At 40.4% G+C, this 12,764-nt stretch overlaps 1 protein-coding gene and 1 non-coding gene across 2 annotated transcripts in view; both read left to right on the top strand.

Moving 5' to 3' along the window:
* LOC116396513 (hydroxyacid oxidase 1-like) overlaps positions 1-2,978 on the top strand; it is a 3,535-nt gene extending 557 nt beyond the window's left edge. The window contains exons 2-5 of the mRNA XM_031871151.1: positions 18-276; positions 1,788-1,946; positions 2,228-2,297; positions 2,675-2,978. Of these exons, the coding sequence (XP_031727011.1) occupies positions 18-276; positions 1,788-1,946; positions 2,228-2,297; positions 2,675-2,742 (556 nt within the window). The 3' untranslated portion in view covers positions 2,743-2,978. The remainder of the gene's footprint in view (positions 1-17; positions 277-1,787; positions 1,947-2,227; positions 2,298-2,674) is intronic.
* Positions 2,979-3,497: 519 nt separating this feature from the next.
* Positions 3,498-3,570, top strand: trnak-cuu (transfer RNA lysine (anticodon CUU)). The gene has a single exon. It is a non-coding gene; the product is annotated as a tRNA-Lys (tRNA).
* Positions 3,571-12,764: the final 9,194 nt, after the last annotated feature.

Below are 12,764 nucleotides of genomic sequence, written 5' to 3' on the forward strand. Positions count from 1 at the left end.
TTGATTTGCTTTTACAGCCTTAACTCGTGTTTTTGTCTTTCTGGAACTAAGAAAAGCTTAGTGTGGCATCGGGATCTTACTTCTAGCCAACTACTAGCGATGCAAATACGCAATCAATCAACTGTTTTTCGTTGTTGTCTGGTTCAAGGCAAACTTCCTCTGCAGTGTTTGTGTGTGTCGTCAGGTGAGGACGCCGCCCAGGCTGTGATCTATGGCGTCGATGGCATCCTGGTGTCCAATCACGGAGCTCGACAACTGGATGGGGTTCCTGCCACGGTGTGTGTGTGTGTGTGTGTGTGTGTGTGTGTGTGTGTGTGTGTGTGTGTGTGTGTGTGTGTGAGAATTGTTGTTTTATTAAAATACCAGGTACAAGAGTGTCATCCATCTCTGATATGATGGAACTTTTTACAGTCCAGACAATCAAACATGATCTTCTAATAATGCTGTATACAACATCATCTCAATCCGGACCTTTCTGCACAGTAATGCCGTAGACTTCCATCCATCCATTGTCCTCGCGGTCCCAGCTGACAGTGCTCTCAGGTGACAGTAGCCACTGAAGCAAAGTGCAGCCGCCTTAGACTTACAATATACTTAAACATGGAACCTAATCTAGTCTACTAACCAACTAGATACTAACTGGTGTCATAACGGTATGGAGTTATTCCATACATTTCTCAGCCTTTCTGAGTCGTGTTTCCATTCAATTGTCAATTGAATTTTAAGTGAACTTCTAAAATGTCACAAAAAAGGTGTAACATCGAACTCATGAACAATAAGCAAGAGAGAGGAATTTGTTTCAATTGGGCAATATTTAATTGTTCTTTCATGTTAGCTAATGGCCATGTTTCATGCTGTCGGAGACAAAGACACATAGAGGGAATAACCGGGAAGAAACCGCTGATCAGTCAACGTTCGCCATGTCAGCATTTATCCAAATGTATTAAGCAACACCGTTTCCATACCCCATTTAGCACATCAACTCTTTCTCAACAAAGGCAAACACCACCACAAGCCGGCATAAAAAGTCTTTCGCGCAATTTCAGAATGTTTATGGAATTTAGGGTCTATTGTCACACGGCACAGCAACCCTATTTTCTTTTTACCACATTGTCAGGCGGCACATGAAGTAAACCACTGGTCGAGTGCCACTTCTGTAAGTGGCAGAACCTCAAAGCATGGAACATAGAGCGATCCATGTAAGAAAGTTCAGCTTTACTCAATTCAAAGGCCGGCGGGGGTCCAACGCAGACAAACAGGCAAGCAGGCAAACAATCGCAAAGTCCAAAAGATATGTATTGATTTTTGTTATCACAGTTTTTAGATGGAGCAAAGCTTGATTTGCCTTTGAATCCACACGCTCTACTGAGTTGACTGATTCTACGAGCATCATGACATGACACAGCGGTACCTCACTCCATCGACGGCATGTCTTCTCAATATCACCTGACATCGTAATTTGTTGGTTTTCATTTTGCTCTGCTACACTGTCAAAACAATGGCAAAACCAATATGTTGACATGGCTACCCACCAGTGTCGACCTAAAACGATGTTACATTCAGGCGGATACGGTCTCTAGTGATTGGTTAGGGCATCGCTCTCCCCTCTGGAAATTGGTGAGTGGAGGCTGAAGATGACAACAGAGAATAATGAGTGGACAAATCTGTCTGATATGCCATGGATACACAGACCCAACTTGTAAGAGGTTTATATTTTTCATGGGCAATAACACATATGAAGTAAAATGTGTGTGTGTGTGCGTGTGTGCATGCGTGCGTGCGTGTAGCTAGATGTGTTGGAGGAGGTGGTGCAGGCAGTGCAGGGTCGCTGCGATGTCTACATGGACGGAGGAGTGCGGCGAGGGACAGACGTCCTGAAGGCCTTGGCTCTGGGAGCAAAGGCTGTCTTCATCGGCCGCCCCGTGCTGTGGGGCCTCGCCTGTCAGGTGAAGCACCACACTTGTTGATATGTGGAGGACTCAAACTGAACGCTTCGGACTTTGGAAAAATTGAATTTACATTTGCTTTTATTGAATCATTTTGGTTATGTTTTTGGAAAGTGGGCAGCATGTAACAAAACAAGAACGGTTATTGTTAAAAAATATCTCAGGCTATCTAAATAAATAATTTACAAAACAACACTCTAATGTGACACGCAACTAAGCAAAGATGTGTGTGCGCGTGTGCGTGTGCGTGTGTGCGCGTGCGTGTGTGTGTGTGTGTCCAGGGGGAACAAGGAGTTACAGAGATTCTGGAACTTCTAAAAGATGAGCTGCGACTGGCTATGGCCCTATCAGGTACTACATAAATACACACACACACACACACACACACACACACGGGGCACCTGCTTTGTGGAAACGCCAAAGACTATATAAAGGTGGACGTAGCCACCGTGACCTTACTAATTGGTTTATGGATGACCATTTTCATAAGTTTAAGCCTTAATGTAATTGAAACCATACAGTTGTCATCAACAGGGGAATTAGCTATAGAGAAAAGCTGTTTAGTTTTGTACCGGGTTGGAAACATGTTTTTTACTTCTGGTAAGTTGGGCATTTTAACATGGGTGTGCTCATGACTCTCTCTCTGTCTCTCTCTCTCTCTCTCTCTCTCTCTCTCTCTCTCGCGTGTGTGTGTGTGTGTGTGTGCGTGTGTGTGTGTGTGCGTGTAGGTTGTCGCTCTGTATCTGAGGTGAGCCGGTCCCTGGTCAGGAGAGCAGACTTCACCTCCAGGATGTGAGAGAAGAATCTGCTGCATGATTCACAAGACAATCCATTCGTGATGAATCACTGGTCATTTATTTGTCAAATTAATTTACCATTTTGTATATTCAGACTTGTTTGTTAATTGCTACAACTTGTTCTACTGGAAAACGCACATAAATTGATCTAATGTAAAACTGAGGTGTAACACTGGCCAGTGTCTTGAAGTAAGTAAATGAAGTGGCATTAATTAAAAGTCATTTTTATCAGAAAGATGTGGTCATTGAATGCATTTTGTGAATCATTTTGACTTGGTCATTTTAACAGTAGCTCGCAAGCCGAAAAAGTGTGGGCACCCCTGGGCTAGATAGATAGATTTCAGAACCGTTTATTGCCGTGGTATGTTGCACATACAAGGATTTTGACATGACGGGAGGTGCTTAACATTAAACAATCAACAACAATTAACACTGCAAAAAATAGAAACATATTACAATTTACAGTCAAATATAGTGAAATCTAAAATAAAGTGCACAAGCGAACAGATAACAGGACTATAACAAGTGAGATGTAAGTGTAGTGTAAAAGTGTCATGTGTATTTAAATAAGTTTGGAGCTTTTTATCAGGTTATACGAGCAGAGCAGTGTTTCCTGGCTTAATGTAATATATTTGGTCTTTCATTGATTTATTTGTGTATGTGTGAGAGAATTATAGTAAGGTCGACCAGGTAATAAAATATCACTCATTATAGGGTAGCTTCATCGAGCTGCTGCAGTACTAGATCACTCATCGCCCGGCTAGCTCAGTCGGTAGAGCATGAGACTCTTAATCTCAGGGTCGTGGGTTCGAGCCCCACGTTGGGCTGCAGTGTTTTGACCGATAGATGGAATCATCAATTAATTGATAAATAGAACCAATTCCAATCACTACACTCGTGGACTTTGATTCGCATTCTCGTAATAGCTTTATAATTGTCCCACTGTCAGATCATTTAGTGTTTGAGGGCTCTTTTGCAGACATTTTCCGTCCTTTATGAACACTTTCTGTAAGTCCGCATTTCTGCACACTTTGCCTGAATGTTCATATTCATTAACCATTTGTAACCATTCCCTGAAGAAATTCAAATCAGGGATTATTATTATTATTATTTAAAATGATTTAAAACAGCACAAAAAAATAATGAAGTCAGTCCTTCAGTAGCCCTTTTTTTGGTTTGTTAAAAAAAATCATGCAAGGAAGTACCTTGGGGTGTAAAGATTAACTGATAAATGTTGTAAAATCAATTCAAGAGTCTTTGATACAGCTACATCAATACAATACAAATCCGACATACATTGTGAGGGAAACCGTTCAAAAACGGATTTGTCCGTCATTAACCAATACAGGCAGAAATAGCCCCACTTGAGCCTCTTTTTACGTATTATCTGTGTGTATGAGCTGTCTCTCTCTCTGCTCACAAAGACAGACGTGGCGAGAGCTCTCCGATGCATACAGACAGGAACGGACTAGCCAGCACGTTATGCAAGCAGGCAGTAACTAGTGAGGAGCTAGCTAGGTAACAAGCTATGTTGCTATGTATGCTATGTCTCACAATAATAAATAGGATTAAATCGCACCAGGTGATCGTTTTGTATGAGGGAGGCTAAGCTACATTCAACACAAGCGTTTTGGCTCCCTTCTGTGGCTTGTTGGCTAAACGTTAGCAAGTCCTTAGTGTCCCGCTGCTAGAATCTCCTCTGAGTGCTCGTGTCCCGTTGCTACACTAATATAGCAGCTTAGCTGGATACAGATATTGGCAAGTCTATGTAACACAAGTTTTCTTTTTTTTCATAGTTTTTGTTCTTGTTCGAGACCAGAGGAGTGTAAAAATAATAAATAAACACATTTATTTAAAGGATACCTTTAACTAAACTAAACAAACATGTACAGTCAGTAATCAGTAATGTCAGCATGTGTGGATGTGTGGAAATGTCTGAAACAAGCTAAACAAAACAGCAGCCGTGTCAGCCAAGAAAGCCCTCTGAGGCAAATTTGTGATTTGTGATTTTGGGCTTTACAAAATAAATACCCTGACAGGTCAGGCATCTCAACAGGAATTACCACAGGCAGCATGGTCCCTGCCTGTCTCTGCATGGTCCCTGGGCACTCGAAGCAGACGTAGTGATGATCCATCCAGTGAAAACAAACCGAGACACGACGAGCACTGACAAGGTTCTTGAATAGTCGACTCCATCCGTTGAGATAGGCAGTACGTGGGCAAATTGCCATTCCATGAAAAGAAAAGTATGGCTCAAAAGCAAGGTGTGCTGGCTTATATACTGTAGGATTCACACGCATTGGTGTAGGCACATCCTGATTGGCCAGCTACATTGTGAAAAAATGTCAGTGGTCGAACGCCTGCCCCTGACAGCCAGTGTGACAAAGAACTACTTTCTTTTGTCTGGTCAATTCAGTTAGGTGTGACACTTAAATCGACATAAGTAAAGAAAAACATACTCAAACTCAAACTATCTAGACACTGTAAAGTTGCATTCTCATTGCACTGCAATGAGAATGAGAAATCCTATATTTGAATCATGTTACTTGTTTCAGTCTACTAACAAGTTCAAATGGATATGAACAATGTGTAGGATGCTGTTCATTTTGATAAGCTCACTCATTTTACATTTTATTAGCACGTGCAGTGCTATGATACCTTATGAAGGTTGTTTAGTCCAAAAAGTCCTAGATAAATATACCAACATCAAACAGTCTGAACTTGATTTTTTTTATTTTAATTCAAGATGTACAGTAATAAACTGATGCAAACGTACCCTCACTGGTATTTGGTTTAAATCTACTGCCACTATTGTTGGTGCCTCTAATTCCCAATTTTCTTCATTTGTGAATTACAACTAAAGTGACGTGAACATTTTCTATGGAAAAAATAAATAAAATACAAATTTTGACCTGTACTAACTTCCATTCTTGTATTTTCATAGTCATGTTACCATAAATTTCTGCTATACAATTTTAAAAAGTCCACTGTGAAGTGGACGTTATGTGCAAAAATAGATAATTGAAGAGTTCGAACCCTTCGAAAGCTTTCAAACCTCAATTTTGTAACTGCCGGTGTAATAATTATTTTATGGAAGACAGTTTTGGCAATTGAATCCTCACACCAATGTTACCATTTACCTTTCCTGTGGAACGGACTCCTTTCCAGGCACAGAAGTAGCAGGCCACCCAGCAGGCCAGGAGACACAGCAGCAACTCCCACTGTACTGCACCAACCTCCTCTATTCCCCCAGACATGGACAATACTCCTCTCCTGCATGGGGATACCAAACAGTCAATGATGGCTGTGCCAGTGGTGGGCAATCAGGGCCTGCAAGGCCTTCTCTGCTGGCCTAGACAGAATCACAAAGCTATAGCTATTTTATAATTTATAAAAATATTGTTCCCATTATCTTATGTTCTCATTGCACAGCTCCTGTCTTCCTCAGTTGCTCTGCTTCCAGTGCAGCTTGTTTTAAGTAGAGCTTTTATCCAATCAGATTTCACCTCTGTGTCTCTAGGTAAGAAGAGAGGCCCGAGGCCTGCAGACTCACAAGTGAATCCATGTGCACTTTAAGTGAATGGGGACCATATTGTTGATTGTCATAGTCTTCAACCAATCAGATCTTTAGTTTGACATGTTGGGCGTATTCTTTGACGTGTCAGAGCCTGCGAGCTGGCCTACAAGTACGTCAGCATTAACAGGCAGTTCAGTTTCCAGGTGCAGGTCTGCAGTGAGGTGCAGCGAGTGCTGTGATTGGTCAGTGGGCGAGCACGTGACTATTGGAAAACTAAACTTAAGCAGAGGCTAAGTCAGAGTAGTAAGAGTTCAAATTGAAAGATATGTAATAAATTATGACATTTTTTGCATTTTGCTTGGTGTAGAATAGATTATTTATTTTTTTACCGAGCTTTGTTTTTTTAACACTCAATGGCTGAAGGAGGAGAAACAGATTTGTGAGTTGGGATTTAACCGTGGGATTAAACTCTTTGTCAACAAAGAAAGGAGGATGGAGTTTGTCTTTAAGTGAACAGCATTTAAGTCAACTGCATTTGTTTTTTTATATCTAATATCTGAATGGCCCTTGAGTGTGTAGCAGAATGCGTGTTGCTGCAGGTCTGCTGGATTGATTTGTTGCTTTGTTGTCATATGAATATATGTGTCTGGTTCTTGTGAGTTTGTTGTTGTCGTGTTAATTATATAGATTTGGACTATATGCATTGTCCGTTAATTACGAAGCATACCGTCATGCGCGGAGTTATTGTTTGTTAAGCTAGTTTAGCGTAGCCTCCCAGAAGTGCGGGGCCTCAGCTGTGTTTTGTTTTGTTTTGTTATTGTTCCAGGTTCCGTTGTCTCCTATGTGAGCGCAGTCCACCGAAAACATAATATTTCCCACAATTTAAGCTTCTGCATTTTCCAAATGCACTAGTATTATTCAAACGTATTGTTCGGTTCGTAAGCCTCGTACCGAACGGGTTAATACGAATACGTGTATTGTTACACTCCTAGAAACAAATAACCGTAGCTGTGGTGCCATCATGAGGTTATTAGGAGGTGTTTCAGCTGCAGGACAGCACTGAAGGCCCAGGTATAAAATGCACGGCCCGCCACTGGGCTGTACACATGAAGAATTATCTTGTTTGACTGCTGCTACCCTATGTAATGTATTATGAGCTTGATGGGACAACACTGACTCACTCCCAGAACAAAGAGACTGAAGACTTGGGAGGATTTCCAGATGTCCGGTTTGCTGTCAGGTTTCCACTGTGTATTGCAGTCCAGTTTGCGGAGGTGAGGGCCACACAATTGTCTGTTGATAGGAAGACTATTACATGTTAATCTCCATACCACACAGTTACTCAAATAGTCGTCATAATATGACATATCATTTGGTTGTAATTGTTTGTAATGAAACAACAATGTGCCAACAGGCAAGAAAGAATGCAGGTTTTAAGAAAAGCCTCAATGATGCAGACAATACATTTTGGGGAGTAACACTTAAGTAATACGTTTTTATTTATCTACTTCAACTTTTGATGGGAAAAAGGAAAACAATAGCAGTCTTGTGTATCTAAGGTCAGATATTTAGCAAAATTCACTTTTTTGCATAGCATTTCGACATGTCCCCTGCATGTTTAGAGACCCGTTAGGTATGAAAGAAGACCACCCTCTTGCTCCATCTATCAGGAAATGTATGTTCCAAAAAGCCGTTCTGATTTTCCTCTTTATGTGACGCCCTATGGGCCCAGCTTAACATAGCACCGCCTCCAAGCTATAATAATACATGTTGCCACATTTGCAAGTTAGTATTTGGCAGTTTCTAAATACTGGTGACCAAATCTATTCATTTGAGATAAAACCTTGGGGTAGGCCTACTCAACATGCCCGGGTTCACATTGCTGGCAAGTTGACTAATGTGGAGAAGCTGAGCTTGCAAACAGTCAAATGCGTAAGCTTGCTAGCTTAGCTTAGTCGTTAACTTGACGATAAGCTTATTTGTAGCATCGACTCCTGTCTCATAACTGTCTGCAAACCATGTCTCTCTTATGGAACAGTTCACACTCTGACAGAGGAGGTTCATTCAAAGTGAATGATTCAACACCATAGCTTCTGACAGTCTGTTCCCTCAAAGGTCAGCACTATCAAATGACTTATGTTCATCAAAGTTGAAACAATTCACTTCATCTTTTAAATGACCTTTTCATACTGTTTCATAGATTATTAAACTGATGTTATTTTCTTTGTGCATAACAGCTGAAGACTGAGATATTATATTCATTACAATGATCTGATAGGAGGCACAAGACTCTCACTTTCATACTTTCAATGTGTTGAACTTATGACAGTAATGTTTCAAGTCAGACCTAGTAAGATTGCCGTCAGGACTTTAACATTACAGTGACCAGGGTGCTTACACATGAGACCAGCATGTTACATTGCTATCAGATTAAGGTAAAGGGGCCTGTGACTGAATTGGGCTCTCGGGAAATAATAGCATATGTTAATTAAAAACACTTGTGAGTGAGATCTATCAAAGAGATTTATTGTACATGCTGTACATCCAACCACCCTCTTCCCATACTGACCTGTGTTCCAGGGATGGTTGCATGTGGCCCATGGCAGAGGGTCTCTGAAACAATAGATGAGGTAGAGGAGGGCCCAGGCCAGGATAATACTGTCGAACCTGCTATAAAGCTGGATAATCATGATAGAATAGCCAGTCCCTGGAGAGAGAACATCCATAAGACCCCAGGTTAATCTATACTTTCATATATAATTGAGAAATATGACAATGCCAACACCTTGATAATACTGTGAATTATGTCCAGGTACATAGTCGAGTTTAAGCCAACCTAAGATGAATGCAGCTGTTCTTCTGTTGTTTTATTTCAGTGTGAATATAGAAAGTGTATCAAGCCTCACTTATAATATCCTAAAAGTCAACATCAGAAAGCTCCTAGACAGATAATGCGGGTGAGTCAATTAGATAAATCAGATTTTTTTTAGAAACTTCAGTGGAGGTAATTTGAGACGTATTAAACTTAAACTATGAAAGTTTAAAGTCCTGACAACAATTGAAATTCAGTACCTACGATAGGCGTCTGAGGCCAAAAGCAAGAACAGCCTCTTCACAATTTCACGCCAGACACAATTTCACTAGGTCTTGATTACACTGAAATAAGCATTTTCAGCCGTCTTAGAATGTCATTCGTAGGGTGTGACCTCACTGCAGGTTTTATATGTATATCGGTTATAACCTGGGGATAGCTGTTCGATGTTGCAATCAGAGCGTGTGAGCTTATGTAAATGTTGGCTTCTCAAACCTGCAGTAAAACACATTCATGGTCTCCTGTTGCAGGTGATGCCCTGCGTTTCATAGTGGCTGCTCTTTGCTGCTCTGATCTCCTTTGTCAGTGTGTTCCCGACCTGGTTGTACAGGGTTCTGTCCCCACTGCTGTAGGACTCCTCCTCGGCCTGCTGAAGCTAAACCAGGGCGTATTGTTGTTGTATCTGCAGCTTTCTTTTTAAAATATTTTTTTATTGTAAATTGTTCATTAAGTGATAATATAATAATCACTATTATTAAACTGCATTTCTCTTTTTGTTTTATGGCAGATTAGTAGGATTTCAGTTTTGTTAACTTTAATAACTTATTGCTCAGGGTCGTCCATAAAATAAGAGGATCTGCGATTTGATCCCCGGCTCTGCTAGTCCACGTCGATGTGTCCGTGGGCTAGACAGTAACCACTAATTGCTGTGGCTGTGGGTGTATGAATGGGTATGAACGATTGCAGTCCTGATGGGCAGGTGTCATGGTAGCCCCTGCCATCTATGGGTGTGAATGGGTGAATAATGACATGTAGTGTTGAAGAGCTTTGAGTGGTCGGAAGACTAGAAAAGCGCTGTACAAGTACAGTCCATTTATTTATGGAAGTTTATATAGCTGCTGTATCATTAGGTTCAGCAGAGATGTACAGTCAGGTGTGTGGTGGAGAAATCCCATACCGAAAACCAGGAGAAGGTTCAATCATCACAACAGAATGCGTGCAGTCTCAGTGAGGAAGAACCTTGTGTAAAGTGTATAGTGTAAAGTGTAAAGTGAACGCGCTTTCTTTTTTACAGAAGGAGCGCAAAGGTGGGGACCAATGTTACAGACATTTTGGTCTCAGACTGCTGGAAACAAACTGTGGTATGTTTAGAAGCCTGATTGAAAGTCCTCCGGGGTATTATTGTCTTTTAGACAATTTGCAGTGAAACTCACCTTTTTAAGTATCTCACGATTGAATGGAATATTGTCTATCAGCCTATAGCTGGTCAGAGCATTGCCATCTTGGTACTGTTTATTTAGTTGGGGATTTACAACTGCTTAAAAATGGTGTAGGTACAGGGTCCATTCATGAGGTAGACACTAATAAATGTATCTATATAATCAGGATATTTGAACCAAGGTGTTGTTCTGGATTAGTCAAGTAAATGTTTCTGTTTCAGTCACTATGGTTGTATGTGTGTGTGTTTTTTCCCATGAGTAATGTTTTGCCAACCATAACCAACAGAACTTGTGAATGGCATAATATTTCCAATATAAATACTCAATGTATTCAATAACAAACCGATGTGATGTGGTTACCTTGTGCCAGCGGGCAGAGCTTGGTCCAGCAGGTGACAGCGCTCTCCTGTGTATACTGACCGATCACAGTCTCCAGCAGGAAGAGCGGCACGCCACACAGCACAGCAAAGAAGCAGTACGGCAACAGGAAGACACCTGCACACACATCAATACACCTGACCAGTGATGCTTTGCAAAGTGATAGGTGATAAAGTGAGTGACAGTGTTCGATCCAATGTAATGCTTCTACTGACAATGACTTTATGGATTAATCATGCGATTACTTTCCTGTTAATCAATCAACTATCATCCTGCAGGCCCCAGAGGGTTACCCGTTGTCATATCTCACAGCTGCTTTAGTCTATCATTCACATTTTTCATGAATGTCAGTCATTTTTTCCCCTAATGCATCATATCATTGTTTTCTGTTTTAGTGTGTGATTGACATATCCAGACCCCATGTATTCTTCAGTACCTCAGGCCCACACTGGTCATTATACTTTTCCTGACCCCCATTTTATCCTTTAACACAGTGAACCAGCAGAAAATGCAAAGAAACCTTACGTGTTACTTCTCTGTAAATACATGCTATACCTCTGCAAAATAACAAGCTGTTGGTGCCTTTCTTAATATTCAAGGACGGGACAAGATAAGATGTTCTGAAGATGCTATTTTGCAACAGTTCTAGATATTGTGTAACTCACAGCGTCTCGGTTCTCATGGTTTGTTAGTTTGTGCAAAAACTGACACCTCATGACAGCTCATTTATTAAACTTACAGTAAGACAAGACTCGACTTGCTGTGCTTTGATTGACAGAAATTGCCACCACAAGTGTTTTTTAATTAATTATTTATAATGTTTATATTATTTACAAGTTGGAACTGGACCAAGTGGCACTGCTGTACATGTTACATAATGTTGTGTAATTTAACCTGCTGCAATACATCACAGGTTGAGAGTAAAAATGCTAGGTACAAGTGATGAAGATAATTGTAAAAAAAAAAAAAGAAGTTTCATGTGTTGATATGCACATGTTTATAGTACAATCATTGTATAACAATATAATAATAAAAAGTCAATGAATACATGAAAATAAGTTTGACAGGACATTTAAAGTTGTAACTGAATATAAAAACTTCTCGTCATTTGCAGATGACACAACGATCCTCTGCACTATTTGTATTGTTTACTTACAGAACACTTGTATATAGATATTTTCTTGTTTCTATTGTCGGTCATTGGTGCTTGTCTTTATATATATTTATTTAATATCTATATTCACCTATTTTTTCCCCTCTTGTGTACACAAAGTCCTATGTATTCTTGTTCAGCTTTGTTGTCCTTGTCCCATATCTGTTATTTCTATTTCTGTGTAAGTACATCGTCAGAGATGCAAAAAATAAATAAATAAAAATAAAAACTAGTCAAATGTTTGTATGTGCACATACTGCTCACCTGAACCTTGGCAGCACATTACTCTGCTCTGGATTTACCTGACAAAAAATCTGTAAATACAAGAAGACATCACCTGGGTTAAGAGAATTTAATTAATTAAGAGAGGTTAGAGTAGACAGGGATTTTCAACAAAATGACCTGTCAAATCTCTGCCCCCTATCTGCCCCTTATACCAAAACCATGAGTCCAATCAACAACATATGGGTGAACACAGTGGCGGGCCGTGCATTTTATACCTGGGCCTTCACTGCTGTCCTGCAGCTGAAATACCACCTTATAACCACATGATTGTGCCACAGCTATTATTCATTTGTAAGGCTGTAACTATGTACATCTTCGTATTAAACCGTTCAGTACGAGTCGTTTGAATAGTGCTGGAGCATTTAGAAAATGCAAAAGCCTAAATTCAGGAAAATATAATGTTCTCAGCTAGTCTGGCTGTGGGATCCACAGTCATT

Source organism: Anarrhichthys ocellatus, unplaced genomic scaffold, assembly GCF_004355925.1.
Source record: "Anarrhichthys ocellatus isolate YVR2014 unplaced genomic scaffold, GSC_Weel_1.0 scaffold56, whole genome shotgun sequence".
Classification (NCBI taxonomy): Eukaryota; Metazoa; Chordata; class Actinopteri; order Perciformes; family Anarhichadidae; genus Anarrhichthys; species Anarrhichthys ocellatus.